The sequence below is a fragment of the Manis javanica genome, chromosome 3 (genome assembly GCF_040802235.1).
Source record: "Manis javanica isolate MJ-LG chromosome 3, MJ_LKY, whole genome shotgun sequence".
Lineage (NCBI taxonomy): Eukaryota > Metazoa > Chordata > Mammalia > Pholidota > Manidae > Manis > Manis javanica.
Genome location: NC_133158.1, coordinates 212631592 through 212651394, shown reverse-complemented (window position 1 = coordinate 212651394; position 19803 = coordinate 212631592). Strand labels below are relative to the sequence as shown.

General features: G+C 39.5%; 1 protein-coding gene across 2 annotated transcripts in view; it reads left to right on the top strand.

The window, feature by feature from the left end:
- PINX1 (PIN2 (TERF1) interacting telomerase inhibitor 1) overlaps window positions 1–13653 on the top strand; it is an 81836-nt gene extending 68183 nt beyond the window's left edge. For both annotated transcript variants that reach the window (XM_036998897.2, XM_036998898.2), the window contains exon 7: window positions 12942–13653. In XM_036998897.2, coding sequence (XP_036854792.1) covers window positions 12942–13412 — 471 coding nt within the window. In that variant the 3' untranslated portion in view covers window positions 13413–13653. The remainder of the gene's footprint in view (window positions 1–12941) is intronic.
- Window positions 13654–19803: the final 6150 nt, after the last annotated feature.

Genomic DNA, 19803 nt, shown 5'->3' with positions numbered 1-19803 from the left:
AGCGGCTGGGGTGAAAGCCGAGGCTGGGCTTCTGCAGCTGTAGTCTGAAGGGACTGTTAGCATCTCCCCTGGGAGCCTCACCAGGTCAAGCCAAAGACTCAGACAACCTTGACATCCTTGTCAGTCATCTGAGTCCTCAGAGGACCCAGTTTGCAGTTTAACACCGTGCAGTATTAAGGAGACCTGTCTGGATGCTTTGTTTCCATTTGTGGAAGAGATTCATCACAGAACAATTCTGATAGACAGCCACTCATTGGAATTCCAAAAGTTAATGAAAACTTTAAGAATTGTGTATATTTTATAACAGTAACAGTCCAGTTTTTTTCTTGAAAGCTTCTTTTGGTCTCCTGTTTCTCAATGCTGTGAGATTATCTAGGCTACAGTGAATGTTAGAACAGTAATGGACATTAAAAACATAAAAAAATGTTTAAGGTTAAGTCTTTTAAAAAACGTTTCTCGAACTATTCTGCAGAGCCCTCAGAATTCCGCAGAGAGGCCTCAGGGGCCTGCCTAGGGGAGAGGAGGGTCAGGTCGGGAGCTTCGGCTTCCCTGAACCTCACCTCTGCCACAGCTCCCGCAATGTCACCTACTGGCCTCCATTCAAGGTTTCATTGGAAGAATGGCTTGCAGTGCTGAACTGTGAAACGTCCCTGTGTGGCCCTACTTCCTTGTTTTGCGAATGATTCTCTTTGAGGCCGGGAAAGGCTTTCAGGCCCAGACTTGGCCAAGATCGCACATTGCATCTGATGTGAGCCCAGGTGGTTGTTACCTCCACTATAGTGAATTCAACACCTTTTCTTTCTGTCCTTTGGTAGCTGACACTTTATACCAGTGCCACTCAGAGTACGGTCCCCAGACCAGCCTTTGACAAGGGAAGAACTGAGAGTAAGCATTTAGAAACTTTGAAAGTTGTTTCATAAGTTAATTTCTACAAATTGCAATTTAGGTTTTATATGTCTTTTTTTAAATTTCATTTCCCTGATGCTTTTTAAAAATACTTATTTATTTATTTAGGTATTACAAAAACCTTGACCTGCAATGGATTGGGAATTAAAAAAAAAAAATTGGCCCATCACTCCTGGTAGTTTGAGAAGCGTTGTGGCATAGGGCGTTGCGTTTCCACAGAGGTTGAGCCAGTTAGGGACTATAAACGAGAGGCGGGTCTTGCTCCGAGGAACCTTTTTGCATTCTGGGCGGGTAGGGAAGTAGTATTACTTGTTCTTTTTCCCTTAAACTTTTAATATCTTTCTTGCTTATAAAATGAAATAATTATTATAGCTTGTGTGAAATTAATAGATTATGTATTTAATATATAATAGTATATAAGAGGGATTATATATTTAATAACAATAATAATGTTTATTTTTTATGAGCTCTTTGGAATTGTAATCTCAATTTAATTGATTAGGGGTTTTGTTGAATGGAGTTGTTTTATAGTTGGATTTCTTGTTTAGTTTCTGTATATCCTAAAAATAAATTTTCCTGATATATTATTTCTTTTAATTTTTAATTCTTACTGTGCTGAGAACACTTACATGAGATCTATCCAGACCATATTTTTAATTTTTATTTTTTTATAGTCTGTCATCCTGAGCACAAGAGCTCTTATTTGGGCCCCTCCCAGTTGGGTAAATAGTAGCTGCTCAGTGGATCTTTATGAGAGACTAGATGGCCAAGTCATTGGACCTCAGCCTCCTGAAGGTCTTATTTTGTATAATTTACTTTTATTACATGACTCAATGAGTTCGGAATTTAATTTATTCTTACTAACTAAATATCCTGTAAACATAGAATTATTTTGCCCTACCAAGTTTACCCCTAAAGGTATTTTTTTAATTTTCTTTTTACTTCTTAGATTTCTAGTCAGTTAAAAAGAGTTTGTAAAGATTTATCTCGTATGGTATACAAGAACTGAGAGAGGAGACTCTTTTTTCACAATGTAATCTGCCTAAGTTGATTTACTTTTCTCTTAAAATTAATCTTGACTTTCCCAGATAACTATCCACACTCTATTCCTAGCTTCTGAACACTAGGCTCTCTGAGCTCTTCCAACAGTGCTCTGCTTTCTGTAATAAGGAGCCTAAATTTGAGTTTTCAGGATTCTAAGCCATTTTCAAGTGTTCCTGTGGAGTGAAGATGGAAGAGACAGACCCTCTGTCATGAGCGGCTTCTGTTCGTTGCGGTTCAAGCACTAGCCTTCAGCTACCTATGGAAACCACTCATCCTGTCTCCAGACAGCCGCAGAGAGAACCAGTTGACCTAGAATCATAAAGCACAGTCACTTTGGATTATTTTTAGCCTTCATTCAAGGGACTTGGTGCCTATGTCACACTGATCACTTCTAGCTTTGGAGAAGCCTCGTTTGTCTGACACTGGCCGGTGTGTCGTGAAATGTTGTCACATGAGTCACGCAACTTCCCAAACCTGAGGACCCTTCAGGGAGGCAGGAAACCCGCTCCTTTTTTTCTTTTCCCTCTTTTCCCCCAGAGGCTGTATGACTCTCGTCAGGAGTTCTGATGTCAGTTACTTGAGAAGTTGTTGCCAGAGAGAACCATCCTTTTAAAACATGTTCATGTCGCTTTTCCTAATGAGTGGTGATCCGAGCAGCTGACAAGGAAATGGAAAGAAAGAAAATGAACGGCTTTGTTAGCATCGGCCTTCATACGGGGGATTCGGCATCGTTTGTATTTCCCTACTGTTGTCCAGTGAAAAGGAAGATCCTTTGTGCCTTCCAGTCCCCCATTATCTCTGAGATGACTGGCTCATTTGTCTGAGTTTGTAGATTCCAAGCAAAGTTCTAAGGCCTAAATATTAGAAAATTAGCTCTGTATGCATGTGGGACATGGAGAATTCTCTTTGATGTCGGATCACTTCATAATCTAACTTCTTCCTTAACTACCATCCTTTGTTACTTGAATTCAGGCAGCAGTTGGCAGCCTGTCTGCCCCTCACTGGTGTAAGTTAGGAAGGTAGCAAGAAGCTGAGACTAAGAACTTCATCAAAACCCAAATCCCTCCAATTGCATTATCTGTGTGTGTGTGTGTGTGTACTTCAAAAGCACCTAACACTTCCAAAAAGCAGATCATATTTCATAATAAATATATCCATTCATTTATTCATTCAACAAATATTTACTTAACATTTATTATGTTTACTTATATACCAGAGAAAAAACAAATTTTCACAAATTTTTTTACTGATAGAATTCAAACCATTATTTATGGACACTGATAATTTCAAGTTCACATAATTCTCACTTGTCAGGAAATACTCTTGTTTTGATTTTTTTCCTCAACCTTTTAAAATATAAAAAGCATTCTTAGCTTGCGAGGTGTATAGGGGTCAGCAGCAGGCCGGATTGGGCCACAGGCCCTTATTTGCCAACCCTGGTCTAGAGAGAACCCTCCTGGAACCCCTGCAGAGTTGGCCTTCAATAGATCTCATGGGTTCCTAGAGTCTGTTTGCATGTGCATACCACACACACACACACACACACACACACACACACACACAATTTCTATAGCTGTCTTCCAGTTGAGTTGCTGCATAATTCTAGTTCAGTTATTATACTTATTATTTTTAACCCATTTCACATCAAAACTTCCCTTCAGTCACAGAGTTTTTATATTTGTTTTAACTCTCGTGATGCGTGCTAATACTAACATGACTGTGCTTCCCAGGTGGAGTCCCTATGGCTGGTTATTATTGAGACTTTGTGTGTTTAACCTAACTCCAGATGTGAGTGATGGTTATCTTGGGAACACACACACACACAATTTCACACTTGAGTAAGTTTTTTGTGAGTGCAAAAATAGCTCTTTGTCAATAAAACACTGAATGTTTTCAATTATATGGAAACCAAAAAGGTGCCATAGGAAGCAAGAAAAGAGATGCTGAAATAGTAGCACAGTCCCTGCTTCCTAAGTGTTATCGCTGCTTAGCTTAACCTATGGGGCAAACCCATTTTGATGACTCCCTAGAATCAGAAGCTTCCCCAGGTTGTATTTTCAGCTCTAGTTATGACGTGGGCTGCACCTGAGCAGCATGCTACCAGGACCTTCCTTCATGTGGGACTTTCTCAGAAGGAAAGGCCGTGCCTCTGATGTGCCCTAGGATCCTCTTCCTCTCCCACCTTGTCTTTTGATGGCAAGAACAGTTCAACCTACGCAGGCTATTTTATTGCTTATGTTCAGCCACTCCCACAGCATGAATGTGACAGTTCCCATACAACTCAGCATCTGACTTTTTTCAGATTTTCCCAGCAGGGGCCTGTGGTAACACGTGGAACAATAGACAGAAGAGAAGTGTATGGATAGTTTGAGCTCTGCATCTGTGAGGACCAGAGGGAGTGATTGGCTGATCACACTAAAGGGCACTCAGATGTGCCTTGCAGTAGTTAGAGAAGCAGTTTGCATCATGAGAGCAAGTGGCATCTGATTAGAAAGGACTGGTTTCATCTGGACGGAAAGAGTACCCACTGCAAATGGTGGCTTTCTCTTTCCTTTTTACCTCTCCAACTCCCATCAGCCATTGGCCCTGCCTGACATGCAGGTGAATCTCCACCGAACCTGTGTGGACAGATACCAAGCCTGTGGCTCGGTGGTGGTGGTGAGAGCCCTCCCCAGCCGTGCTCTGCTTGGTGTCTTTTGGGCTGGCTGTCTTTGGGCACTCACCCTACTTTTGTTCCTCAGTAGAGAGGATGTGCTGAATACAAATGAAATAGAAATGGTCTCTTCCCTCAAGAAACTTATAATTTCCTTGGGAAGATGCTTTCAAAGCAGATTATACAATACCAGAAAGTAGAAGTAACTAATAGCTAGTCATAGGTAGTAAACGAGAGAAGGGGTTCCACAGGGATCAGACTTGTTGAAAGGAGGCAGTTCTGCACTTGATCTTTGAGAAAGTGATGCTCATGGCTACATAAAGGATCTGGACCACCACTGTAGGCCAGATGTGAGTGCCTGCATCGGCCCATTCCACCCCTCTCCTGGCCCGGGGATTAGTGCATACACATCCCAGCATTACCGTCATCTTGGAAAGTCAAGAAATCACTTAATACCTGAATCTATCTCTGTCCAGAGTGGATGGGTGCAGTTTTTACCTCCAAAGAGTGTCCTGCTGAAAATTTCAGAAAAGATATAAAATGTTCTTTCAAACCATTCACTTGTCAAGCTTTCTTAACCTTTCACAGGCTAATCCAGCACGGGCTGCAGACAGGCTGGGGTAGAAGTGAGCTTTTGTTTATCAGAAGCAATAGTTATCGGAGCTAATGACCCTAGTTGCTAAATCCATTACTCTTCAGCCCTGGGTGTCTACTTTTTCCTTCGATGAGAAAACTTCGTTGAAGGATTACTATTGTAGCATGATCTCCATGTCTTTACTTGGAAACCAAAAGATTTCAATCATCTTGTCACTCAAGATCAGCAGTGACATTTGAGGGAAAGGCTTTGCCGTTGGAACCTCATCCCTGGACATGGGATGCTTATCATAAATAGTAAGATTTTATGTTTATGGTGCATTTGTCCCAGGCACCCCACTTTGACCCAAACTGCTTCATTTCCTTGCCCCAAAGATACTAACAACCTTCTGAGAATAAGAAAGAGAATCCTCTTTATTTGGGCATTTTACTGTTACTCCATCTTGGTATCCACGTTTGAATGACCCAGACCTATGAACCCAGAAGAGCTTGAGCAGACAGCTCACTGAGCTGCAGTCTCGACGGAGAGCACCTAAAAGAAACAAAGAACAAACCGTAATTCCATAGACATTTGAGAAAAGTTGACATGCATCATTTTGGGCACCTGTCTTTCAGGACCCTGAGACAATGGGAGTATATTATAATTTATATCTTAAGCATTTTTCTTTGCAAGGTCTTGTTTCCTTTGCATTCATTCTTCCCTGCCACCTCTAATCCCAGCGGTAAGTCGGAATGGCAAGATAAATTAGGGCCTTAAGATTCTCCAGCTCTCATAATCATGGCTCACAGTATACACGTGAGCCACGTGAATCCACCTACTGCTGACGAGAAAACTGAGGTAAGGCAAGTTACACCTGCCACACCATGTCATCACCAGTGCCCACACCAGCAGCGTCAGGTGGAGGTTGTCTGACATCTGTCCAGGAGGGCATCTTGTGTTAAATGGAGGATTGGACCTGGCTTTTCCTTCTGCTTTAAAACACTCATACTTTGTCAAGTCAATTTATATGCTAATTTGACAAATCATAAAACTTTTAAGCCTGGCATTTTATTTATATGAATTACAAACTATTAACAGAGTTTTTTTTTTTTTCTGTTTAAATAGTAGTAGTTATTTCTGGTGACATTTTTCCTACATGAAACTTTCGCATCAGTTAACTTCTGCCCTCATCAAAGTTGAGCGTGGACTGTACTCCCTGCATTATGTGACCAGTTGACACAGATATCAGTGTTAAGATGATTTCTGAAGAGCGAAACACAGTAGCAAGTGAGTCAGTGTGATGCAAGCTCGAAGTTAGGATGCCTGGCTGTCTTGGGGCCAAATCCCACTACTGCCCGTTCCCACCATGAGATCTTCTGCATACTAAGTGCTTGGAGTCTCTGTTTCTACCTCTGTAAAAGGCACAGAATGTCTCTCCTCAGATTACTGTGAGAGTCACATGAGATGACATGTGATAGTAAGTAACTGGCCCATTGGAGGCATCCGTGACATGGTCTCTGCTTCCTGTACTACACCCAGGTCAAGTTTCCTTACGTGACTGAGCTGGGCTCTTGTGGCTTTAACCCAGGTTCCGTGAAGTAGGGAACAGATCCCTCTGAGACTAACCCACAGAGTACTTACTGATTGGATAGAAATTAAGGCCCTAGCTGTCCTTTGCAAAAATTGTCAAACGTGTTTTGAACACGTGCTGTAGTATGTGTATTTAGCTCTGCAAGAAATGAGAAGACTCTGAGATTTTCTGACAACAGACAAGATTAACCTATGGAACAATTTTTCAAAACAATACAGAAACTGTTTAATTTTATATTTTAAAAAGAATGGCTTCTGAAAAACAGGAAAATACTTCAAGATTTTAAATGTGCCTTTGGGTCTTTCTTATTAATTTATGAAAGGGAAGGTAGAACAATAGATAATATCATGACTTTAGGGAGCTATGTAAAAATCTTTTGTTAATTCCCTTACCATTTCCCCTCCTCACTCACTGACTTTTTTCTTCGAAGGGCTTCTTCATCATAGGCCTACCGCCTGGTCCTGGACACGCACAGTTACAGGTGACATGTCCCCGCCCCAGCTGAGTGAGGAGGAGGCATGTGAACAGACAGGGAGACCATGATCAGCAAAAATCTTGGGGGGTGGGGGGTTCCATAGGACAGAGCCCTAGTTCCCACATAAATGGACTTTCCAACCTTTCATTGTACCCACAAGAAAGCCTACTTTTCTCTTTGCATATGCCATTACTAAACAGTTACTAAAACGCTTGGCATTCAAGCAGAACTTAAAGAATCTCAGACAATGGAGGCCTAAAAACCAAGGGACAGGTTGCCCAGTTACTCATTCCCGAAGCCCACCACATTCTCGGTTCCAGCTGGGTAGCAGCATTAACATTTTCCCTCTGCCTTTTGGAAACACAAATTCCAAAAGTATGTGAAGATCATGGAGATTTCCAAGCTAAGGTATATAAAAAGAGAAACTTCAAAACTATAAGTACAAAATGGGAATTTAAAAAGTTTGAGCTTCTTACCACCTTTCTTAGAAGTCTTGAGATGATTTCAAGGACTTAGGTTTAAAGTAGATTAATATTCCATTTAATTGTCACTCCAGCTTTTTAAATTTATTTTAGTTTCTATGTAGACACAGTTCTTTTACATGAATTCTTAAAAATTAGTCAGTACAAAATAGTATTTGGCTCTTCTAGCTCTGCTCAGTGGTACTACCGGACCTGCGCTCCGGATGCATGCTTTCTTATAGATGGTGTAAAAATATTTTTACCCTGGGTAGACATAGGTACAGTGGTATCATTTCTGCTTCGTGGCTTAACAGTAGGGGTGGTAGTTTTCTGTGGCCTGAGCTCATTTCTGCCGCCTGCTGACCCTGCCTCACTGTGCCTTCTCTGTTCTCATGGATCAGAGAGGGATGGCCAGCCCAAAAGTCTCCTCAGAGGTAAGTCAATCTTAGACCTCAGGGGACCTTAGAAATCACCTAATTTAACCTATTTATTTGACTTGATTAGGTAACTGAGAGCCCAGGGAAGTTAAGGGATTTACCTCCATTAGTTAGCAGAAAAAATTGGAATGTAAAAAAAAAAAAAACAGTTTTCCTGAATCCCTAATCTTAAATCAGATGTTTGGTAAGATAATTAGTTAACCATACATCCCTTGGTAGTATTCTGTATAGAACTGCAAGTTTTCAAGTTATTTGTAAATTTATTTTACTAGTTTTTAGAACACTTAGCAAATTGTGCATTCTCAAAGCTTACTAAGCAGTGAAAGTCACATTCGGTATTACAGATTTTTTTTTGAGGTTGTATTGTGTCTTTAACAGAAATAGCCACTTGTTTCTGTTTCAAAATACTCAAAAGTAACTGGTGGTGTCCTAAGTACTTGTTCACTTTGAAGTAGAGATCAGATATGAAAAGTATTAGTTGCCTTGGAAAGGTGTACATTTTTCATATTCATGGCCAAGAATATAGAAATAGGGATTATAATTTCTACATAGTAAAGCCAGTGTTCTGATTTATAAAATCATAAAATATGTATTTATGAAATATGAGTCCTGGGCATTGTTCCTACAGGAATAGATTTGCATCCGATTCCTCCTTTGTTCCCATGGTTTTTAAAACAGATACGTTCTTGGAGCGCGGGAGGGTGGCTGCCCCTGGCGTGGAACAGTCTCCCCAGCAAGTCAGTGTTTTGCCTACGCTTTCCTGGGGATAAATAGGATTTAGGTCCTGGCGCCTCTCTTGCTTGTCTCTACGCCCTGCTAAGCATGGTGAGCAGTGGCCCGTGGTCATTAAAATCCTTATCACCATAGGAGTTGATTAGGAGCATAGTTATTTTCTGAGATTAGAAAGGCTCACTGAATTCAATAAGTGACTCAAAATGGTCTTGTATTTCCTAATAATTAAAAGTGTGATTAATACCAGCTATTATAGTTCCTGTGATTTAACTATTAAAAGCAGAAATTTGAAGGTAATGAATAGATGAGTAAGGTTAGGAGCCATAGACTATAACATGAATTTGAGTTCTTCAGACACAGATATATTCCCCAAGAGTTGGCCCACATAAGACAAACTCTTTTTATTGCCAGAAAACTAAATGAGCCCTATTTTACATAAACAAGCCACCTTCACAGAGACTGTGCATGGCTATGTGCCCTTAAATGGAAGGCAAGACCTGTCTTGTCCATCAGACTGGGATTGGCGAGCACCAGGAGAGCCTTGAGAAGGTTTTTCATTGTGCTGTGCAAAATTTAAGCCCTTTTTCAACATTTGAAGAAAGAAAAATGACCTTGTTTTATCTTCTGGGGCAGCTATTTTTAAAATTTTCTCAAAATTACCTAATGGGATTCCAGCCAAAATTGAATGCTAATAGATAACATTCAGCATCTTCCCAATACTCAGTTGGTTTATTCCACATATTCTGCTTTTGCATTTTGAAATTTTAAAAATTGACTACATGATTGCATTTATAGCACTGAGTAAAATTTTTCATTTTCTTCAGGTAAATACACAGAAGTAGAATTACTCTGTTGTATTATATTGTAGCACTGAGGTTTATCTTGATGGACTAAGTGGCGATGTTGGTACGGTATCCTTTGGTGAAAGCTCTCTGGGACAGTGGCCACCCAAAGCCCAACTATCCTTTGATATAATATTGATTCTGCCAGAATTTCAAATGAGATGCTGCTTTGATTCCACTAAGCTGGTGTTTGAGTGGCACTGTATCAAGTAAATGCATGCTCCATTTGTATGTGTTGGTTTGCAATAAAGTTAGCTATAGAAGCTGAGCTTTGCCCACCAAGTTCAGAATAGTTTACAGAATCCTAATTTAGAAATTGTTTTTTTCAGAAAACTGCTTTTTCCTATAGTCTCTTCCTTTGCAAATAAGTGATAGGAAGGAAGAATCTAGGTAATTTTGAAAACCTAAGTTTAGCCTTATGGTTTAATGACTTGATTATTTTATAATTCTCTCTGGACAAAGTTATTCTAGACATTGACATCCATGTTGTTTCAAATGACAAGATTTCACTATTTTTTTTTATGACTGAGCAATAGTCCATTGTGTGTATCTATGTGTGTGTATATATACTACATCTTCCTTATCCATTCATCTATTGATGGACACGTAGGTTGCTTTCATATCTTTGCTGTTGTAAATAGTGAGGTAATAAACATAGGGGTACATATATCTTTTCAAATGAGTGTTTTCATTTTCTTCAGGTAAATACACAGAAGTAGAATTACTGTATTGTATTGTATTTCTAATTTTAATCTTTTAAAGAACCTCCATACTGTTTTCCGTACTGGCTGGACCAGTTCATATTCCCACCAGCAGTGTGTAAGGGTTCCCTTTCTACCACATCTTCACCAGCACTTGTTATTTCTCATCTTCTTGATATTAGCCATTCTGACAGGTGTGAGGTGCTATCTCACTATGGTTTTGATTTACATTTCCCTGATGGTTAGTGATGTTGAGCATCTTTCCATGTGCCTGTTGGCCATCTCTGTATATCTTCTTCAGAATAAAAACATCTAGTTAGGTCCTCTGCCCATTGTTTGATTGGGTTGTTTATTTTTTTGGTGTTGAGTTGTATGAGTTCTTTATATATTTTGTATATTAATCCTTATTGATAATATCATTTTGCAAATATCATTTGCAAGTATCTTCTCCCATTTAGTAGGTTGCCTTTTTGTTTTGTTCACAACTTGTCTCGCTGTGCAAAAGCTGTGGAGTTTGATGTAGTCCAACTTATTTATTTTTGCTTTTATTTCTCTTGCCTGAAGAGACCGATCTAAAACATACTGCTAAGACTGATGTCCAAGAGTTTGCTACCTATTTTTTTTTAGGAGTTTTATGGTTTCTGGTCTTGTGTTTAGATCTTCAATACATTTGAGTTCATTTTTATATATGGTGTAAGAAAGTGGCCCAGTTTCATTCTTTTGCATGTAGCTGTCCAGTTTTCCCAGCACCATATGTAATTTTCTTTTTTTGTGGTGTCTGTCTGGTTTTGGTATTAGGGTAATGCTACAGTCATAGAAAGAATTTAGAAGCATTCCTTCCTCTTTAATTTTGTGGACTCGTTTGAGAAATGTAGGTATTACCTTCTCTGTATGTGTTTGGTAGAATTGACCTTTGAAGCCATCTGGTCCTGGACTTCCATTTGTTCAGAGTTTTTTTTTATTACTGATTCAATTTCATTACTAGTAATTGGTCGGTTTGATTTGCTATTTCTTCATGATTCAGACTTGGTAGGTTGTATGTTTTTAGGAATTCATCTGTTTCTTAGAGATGTCCAATTTATTGGCATATATAATAGTCTATTATAATCCTTTGTTTCTGTGGTGTCAGTTTTAACTTCTCTGTTATTTCTCTTTTTTTTATTTTTTGATGAGTCTGGCTAAAGGTTTATCAATTTTATTTATCTTTTCAAAGAACCATTTATCTTTTCATTTCACTGATCTTTTATATTATCTTTTAGTCTCTCTTCATTTATTACCACTCTGCCCTTCATCATGTCCTTCCTTCTACTAACTTTGGCTTTGTTCTTTTTCTAATTCTTTTAGATGTAAAGTTAGATTGTTTATTTGAGATTTTTCTTGTTTCTTGAGGTAGACTGGTATCATTATAAACCTCCCTTTTAGAACTGTTTTTGCTGTTTTGCAAAGATTTTAGAACACTGTTTCCATTTTCATTTGTCTGAAGGAATGTTTTAATTTACTCTTTGATATTTTTCATTGATCATTGGTTGTTTATTACCATGTCATTTAGTCTGTTTGTGCTTTTTCCAGTTTATTTCTTATAAACAGAATTCTATTTCCTTACAGTTGTGGTCAGAAAAGATGCCTAATATGATTTCAGTCTTCTTAACTTTATTGAGACTTGTTTTTCTGGCCTAACATGTGATCTGTCCTGGAGAATGTTCTGTGTGCACTTGAAAAGAATATATTCTAATTTTGGATAGTATGTTCTGTATATATCTGTTAATTCAAGTCCATTTGGTTAAGGCCAAAGCCTCTGTTTTCTTACTGATTTTTTGTCTGAATGATTTACCCATTGATGTGAGTAGTGTGTTAATGTCCCCTAATATTATGTATTATTGTCAGTTTCTCCCTTCATATCTGTTAATATCTGCTTTTATATGTAGGTGTTCCTTTGTTGGGTGCGTAGACAGTTGTTGAATGCACTTGCTGGATCAGTCCCTTAATCATTATGTAATGCCGTCTTTGTCTCTTGTTACAGTCTTTGTTTTAAAGTCTATTTTGCCTGCTATAAGTATTGCTACCCCAGCTTTTTTTTAAATTTCCATTTACATGGAACATCTTTTCCCTCCCTTCACTTTCAGTCTGTGTCTTTAAGTCTGAAGTGAATCTCTTGTAGGCAGCACATAGATGGGTCTTGTTTTTTATCCATTCTATCACCTTCTTTTGAATGGAGCATGTGGTCCGTTTACATTTAAAGTAATTATTGGTAGTGTGTACTCCATGCCATTTTGTTAAATGTTTTCTGGTGGTTAGCTTTTGCCTGTTCCACCGGACAGTATACAACCAAAGTGTCTGGCTACGTTACTTTATCTTTTGTAGTTCCGCTCTACCAGCGGGGGAAGAAAATGACAAGAGGGAAGCTGGCCACTCAGCCTGATCTCCCAACTTCCGAGCGCCAGTGGCTCTAGGTGAAGTCGTCCTGGATGCTGTGAGGAGTAAATGGCTGATGGCTAATCTGTTTTAACCCTTTTCCCACACTTTAGGATGATTCCGGCCCCGTTACTCCAGATGGGAATGAAACCTCCAGTACTACAACCAGTGCCTTCACCATCCAAGAATACTTTGCCAAGCGGATGGCAGAACTAAAGAACAAGCCACAGGTCACAGCTGCAGGGCCTGACTTCTCAGAGACCCAAGTGGAAAGGAAACGGGGGAAAAAAGGAAAGAAAGAAGCAAAAGATAAAAATGTAGAGAATTACATCCAAACCAAGGCTAAGAAGAAGAGAGACCAGGTTGAGTGGCAGCTCAGAGACCATTGCTGGGATGAGAATTTTGATGCTTCTGCTGAGAACAGAAAGGATTGTGTGTGGCCACCTGAGGACCAAGACTTCACTGCCAAGTCCAAAAAAAGAAGAGAAAAGAAAAAACTACAAAAACAACGTGAGGCAGCAGAGAATGCTACACTAGATGGAGTACCAATAAAAAAGAAGAAAAAGAAGAAGGATTCCAGATAGATTCCCTTGGACCAGGGCCTTCTGACCACTCCAGTGTCAGGACACTGCCAGAGCAAATACCTTTGGCCTGAAGTCAGAGCAGAGCTCGCCCCAGAGACTTTGTGTACATCCTCTGACATGCCCGTGGATTGCCAAGGCCTGCCATCTCACCACATTTGCTCCAAGTCAGATTCCTAGAAGAATTTTTTCATGTTCCAAATCATGTTTCTCATAAAGAAATAAATTTCTTTTTAGACTCGGAGCCCTGCAGCGTGAGTGCTTGTTCACAGTTTTTGCATCCATCAGGTCGTCTGTGCGCACGCATGTGTAGCCGTACCGCAGTCTGTGTTTGCTCTTGCTTTCCTTTAACATGGGATTGTGCTTCCTCCTGAAGGACTTAGTCTAATTAAAGGATTAAGAGGCAATAGTTTGGATTCAGATAGTTCTTTTTGTTCTATAGCCAACCATACATTTTTGCCAAGTAAGTATAATACGAATACACTCCCAAATCTGATGGTTTGGTTTGGTTTGGTTTTGAAGGCAAAATTATTTTAACGACCTCTCTTCTACTAAGCAGTGGCAGCTGTGTATTCTGAGTCAAGTCTTCTCCCCAAGACTACAGAGTTTAAGAAGTGAACTGATTCTGGGGACAGTTTAACCTTCCAGCTCTCATAGGAAGCTTCTGTGTTCTCTCCCCAAGAGGAGGCAGTCAGATACATTTCAGTGCGGTGGGGCTTGAGAACAAATCCCCTAGAGTGGGCTCTGCTTACTTACGAAGGTCAGGAGGTCCTCAGACGTTTCAAAAATACTGAGAATCTCAGGACATGAAATTAATTTCATCTGGAAATCAACCTCTAGATTGGGACCACCTTATAAAAGTTCTTAAAAATGTAAATATTGTATATATATAGTAAAAGATACCTTTCAGTCCTGCTGAAACCAAATGGTGCCACCCCATGTGTGAATACTGCCCTCTGCCACATCCTGGTGAGTCTCCCTGCATGCCAGTCAAACTCTCCCTGTGTTTGCCCATATAACTTCAGACACCTTCACACCCTCTTTGACACAGAATGGGAAAGAAAATGCCTGCTAAGATTTGGAGATCCAGCCCTGTTATTTTCTCAGCCTGCTCCCCCTCATTTGCTTTCTTCATTGTCTTCATCTCTTACTTTTTTCTTCTTCATCCTTATACCCTTTTACCCCCTCTTCCTTACTGTCTCTGTATTTGCAGCTCCCAGTTTTCTTGTACCTCCTTCCTAGTGGCCTGCTTCCCACCCTGCTCCTGCAGGCTTGCCACTGCGGTCGGCCTGCTCCTGCTGGGCGGCTGGTCTAGCTGTGGGCGTGTGGCAGGGCGACACAGACTGTGTGCTCGTCTCCACCCGATTCATTGATCCCTGCTAGGTACAGGAACTGGAACGCACACTCAGGCTGATGACCTTTTGCCCATGATTTTAACTCTCAGGGTCACATGTTAGATATGAAGCATGGCCCCACGAGTCTTAAAACTTAGAAAAGACTTGAACAATATTTGGTTTTAGTCTCTTAAGAATTTTGAACAGTGCTAATTGTTTGAACACACACACTCTCTCTCTCTCTCTCTCTCTCTCTCTCTCTCTCTCTCTCTCCCCACAGAGAAAATTGTTGTCAAGTCAGAGCCTGAGGTCGAATTTCTCAGTTTTTTCATGGCCCCCCAGAGTTTAAAATCCCTGGGTATGGGACAGTCTAATAAAATGCCAGAGGTTTTTAAAGTCACTTTTCTTCACAGAGGGCACATGCCCAAATTATCTGTGCTTGTCTTGTCTTGTATGTGAAACTGGAGTTCCAGAAAGGGGTGGGAATGTATGAAACCTAAAGGAAACTATTCTATATTTATATATATATATATATATATTGACTGGGCTTGTTTTCTTTTTTGCCTTTTATTAACTATTAAATATTAACTATTTATTAAATATTATTCTATTTTATTACTTCTTTACCAGTAAAAAAAATGAGAGCCAGGAGAATATACTGAACTGTGCAGGAGGAAGAAGCAAACAGGTATTTAGGAAGCAGCGATTTGCATCGGGGTCAGATGGGGTCAAAGGACTGGCTGGGAAGACCAGAGGAGGGAGATGCTAAAGGGAAGTTCTTTCTAATTTGGATGCCTTTTATTTATTTTTCTTGCCTAATTGGTTTGGGTAAAATTTCCAATATTAGTTGAGTAAAACTGATGAGAGTAGGTATCTTTGTCTTGTTCCTGATCTTAGAGGAAAAGCATTCAGCTTTTCACCATTAAATATGGCATTAGCTTGTGGGGTTGTTATAAATAGCCTTTATTATTTTGAGGTACATTCCTTCTTTACCTGCTTTGTTCAGAGTTATTACCATAAATGGATGTTGAATGTTGTCACGTGCTTTTTCCATATCTGTTGAGATGATCACATGATTTTTACCCTTCATTTTGTTAATGTGTCACATTGTATGTATCACATTGACTGGCAGATGTTCAACCATTCTTGCATCACTGGAATAAATCCCATTTGATCATGGCTTATGGCCTTTTTAATGTATTGTTGAATTGGTTTGCTCATATTTTGTTGAGGATTTTTGCATCTCTGGTTATCAAGGATGTTGGCCTCTAATTTTGTGTGGCATTCTTGATTGTTTTAGTATCAAGGTAATGCTGGCCTCATAAAATGCACTTGGAAGAATTCCCCTTCCATTTTTTGAAAGAGTTTGAGAAGGATTGATATTCTCTTTGAATGTTTGATAGACTTCACCAGTGAAGCCATTGGGTCCTGGACTTTTGTTTGTTGGGATGTTTTTGATTACTGATTCAATCTCCTTTCTAGTAATTGGTCTGTTAAGATTTTGTATTTCATCATGATTCAGTCTTGGTAGGTTATACGTTTCTAGGAATTTGTCCAGTCTTAATAAGTTTCCAGTTTATCAGTGTACAATTGTTCATAGTAGTGTCTTATGGTCCTTTGTATTTCTGTGGTATCAGTTGTAGCATCATCTCTGTCATTTCTGATTTTCCTTATTTGAGTCCTCTCTTTTTTTTCTTGGCGAGTCTAGTCAATTTTGTTTATCTCTTCAAAGAACCATCTCTTAGTTTCATTGATCTTTTTTGTTGTCTTTTGTCCCCATTTATTGCTGGCCTACATTTTGTTATTTCCTTCCTTCTCCTACTCTGGGTTTTGTTTGTTCTTCTCTTTCCAGTCCTTTGAAGTGTAAGGTCAGGTTTTCTCATTTCTTGAGGTAGGCATTTATTGCTATGAACTTCCCTCTTACAGCTGCTTTTACTGTATTCCCTAAGTTTTGTGTGTTACATTTCCTGTTTTTTTATCTCAAGGTATTTTTTATTTCTCTGATTTCCTCTTTACCCTTAGTTGTTGAATAGCGTGTTGTTTAAACTCCAATTATTGTGAATTTTCCAGTTTTCTCATGTAATTAATTTCTAGTTTTGTACCATTGTGCTTGGAAAATATGTTTGAAATTATTTCAGTCCTCTTAAATTTATTGACTTGTTTTAAGGCCCAAAATATGATGTATCTTGGAAAATATTTCATATGCACTTAAGAATGTATATTTTGTTACTTTTGGATGGAATGCTCTGTATATATCTATTAAGTATATCTGGTTTAACATGTCATTCAAGGCTGATGTTTCCATACTGATATTCTGCCTGGATGGTGTATCCATTGATGTAAGCAGGGTAGTGATGTCCCTTACTATTACAGTATTGTTATTTCTGACTAGGTGTCTTAATGCTTGCTTTATATATTTAGATGCTCCTGTGTTGGGTGCATAAATATTTGCAAATGTTCTATCCTCTTGTTAGATAAACCCCTTTATCATTATGAATACCCTTCTTTGTCCTGTATTACAGTCTTTGTTTCAAAGTCTATTTTGTGTAATATAAGTATAGATACTCCAGCTTTCTTTTGGTTTCTATTACATAGAATATCTTTTTCCATCCCTTCACTTGCAGTATGTTGTGTGTCCTTACATCTAAAGTGTATCTCCTGTAGGTAGCTTATCATTTTTTTAAATCCAGCCACTCTATGTCTTTTGATTGGAGAATTTAGACCATTTACCTTTAAAATAATTAATTATTGATAGGTATGCACTTACTGCTATTTTGTTAATTTTCTGCTTGTTTTTGCCATTCCACTCTGTTACTTTATTCTCTTGCTTTTCTTCCTTTGTGGTCCGATGTCTTCCTCAGTGCTGCGCTTATATTCCTTTATCTTTTGTTTTACTTTTGTGGTTACAATGAGATTTACATAAAACAACATATCTCTAATAAGAAAATATTTGAGAACAGCTGACAAACTGTAATGTTTTACATTAATTTGAGTTAGTATTTATATAAGCTGTAGAAAATATTTCAGGTACACTGCACATTAGAAATTTTCAATGGATTTTCCTTCCAACTTGGTCAAGAGGTTGGTGAGAAACTGGGTAAGTAACTCAACTTCTTAAAACCTGTATTTAAAAAAAAAGATAAATTCTTTTAATTTGTAGTACTGATGCTTTCAAAATACAAAACTCACACTTCTGTTTCTCTTCCTTCACCTGTTGGCTGACTCCAGCAGGAGCAAGCCAGGACCTGCTTCTCTTTTCTTTTTTTTTTTGTTTGTTGTTTTTTGTATTTTTTTCAGGAACAGCATCAGAGAAATGTTTCAGTACTATCTTCCCAAGCGATCTCAGCCTCTGGACCAGCAAGCTGTATTTAGGTTTGAGTAAGAAGTTCCCCACTGTTACCCTTCTTGCAGTTCTGCTGTCACGGCAGTTTGGAGCTTGTGGTACTGGCATGTGGGTATAGGGAGGTCATGTCAGGTGCTCTGATGTGTGGTTTTATAGCATTCAGTTATGATGGAGCAAATTAGTATCATGTCCTAATAAAGAGAATGACTAGACTCCTTGCATAAAAGTATACTATCTAGTTAGGAAATAAGGAATACATTAAAGTGACATGCACAAAGCCTTCATGGGACCAGTAAGAATGGGGGGGAAAGGCAGAGATACAGACAGCATATTAGGTGGGAACAGAGTTGCATTTGGGTTGACGGAGTGTTGTGGATGGTTGCGGTGTGTGGGCTGCTGCGTTCATGTGTGCTGAGCTCTGTCCTCCCAGGACCTGAGTTGAACTTTTCTATAAGCATTAGCAGTGAACTTTTTCAAAGAAACTGCAATGTATTATTAAACCAAAGAAAGAATTTTGTATTTAGTTACATTTAAAATTTTTTGTTTGGGTTTCCTTAGAGAAAAGTATATAGATCCTTAAAAAGCAGCTATTTGTTTAAAAAATATTTACTGAACCCCAAATTTGGACTTAATCCCAGGCCAGTTCAGGACAGATAAACTGATCCATTACAAGGTCTGCCCACATTCAAGATCTGCCATCTTAATGTCATTTAGAATGGGCCTCTTACCCTGGGACACTCTCAGTAGGATGTCCCCAGGACCTGGCCTCCTCTACACGAGATAGATGCTATTTCATCTCTAGTGTTCAGTGAATGTCAGTCAGGTGATAAGCAGTGAGAAATTCTCTATGTATATACATATACTCACGGACAACGTTTCTGCTTCTTCCTAGACATTTCTCAGGTCTGTGTCCCTATTCCCCACTAGTTATTCTCAAGATTTCGTCCTGCATCTCCACCTGGTCATCCCAAGCGCCCCTAAAGTTCAGTGAGTCTGAAAGGAACTCTTTTGCATGCTTCCCAGGCCCTCCTTGCGTACCGTTATTGTTGTGGGTACCTCCCTGCTCTCAATCACTCTGGCCTTACATCTAAGGTTCGTGACAGTTCAACCTAATTAAGTGACTGCCATTGGTGTGCAGGTAAGTCCTTTTCCTCACAGAGCTCACAACTTAGTACTCCCGACCTCTTGACCCTTCTGCCTGGCCAGTCATGCCTCCACAGCTTGAGCACCCAGCCCTCCTTTCTGTCCATCCAGTTTACTTTATAATATTTTTTCCCTGGACCATTGCACCCTTGCCTCAAGGGTCTCCCGTGCCTGCAGTGTCTCACTGTTGTCCATGACTGTGGCTCTTCTGTGTCACTGTCCACCTCTTTCCTACTGGCTTTCTCTTCTCTACATACTGGCCTTCAAGGCCTGCTGTGTCTTCGGCTTTTCCTCATCCAGCTCCCAGCAAAGATCTCTGCCTTTTCTGTTTTCCTAATGCCTTCTGACTTATCAAAGTCTGCCCTGTATTAGACCTTTTATATGTATCGTTTTCCTCATTCAAGTCTGGGGCCTCTGAAGGTGCAGCTGACCTTTGGACTGTGGACAGTGCCTCGCACATAGCAGGTGTAGAGGAGCTCCTAAATGAGAGAGCAAAGGGACAGGCCACAGCTAAGCAGGGACCGCGCTCTGGAGACCTCAAGTACCTCTCCAGGTGAGGATGTCTGATCAGGCG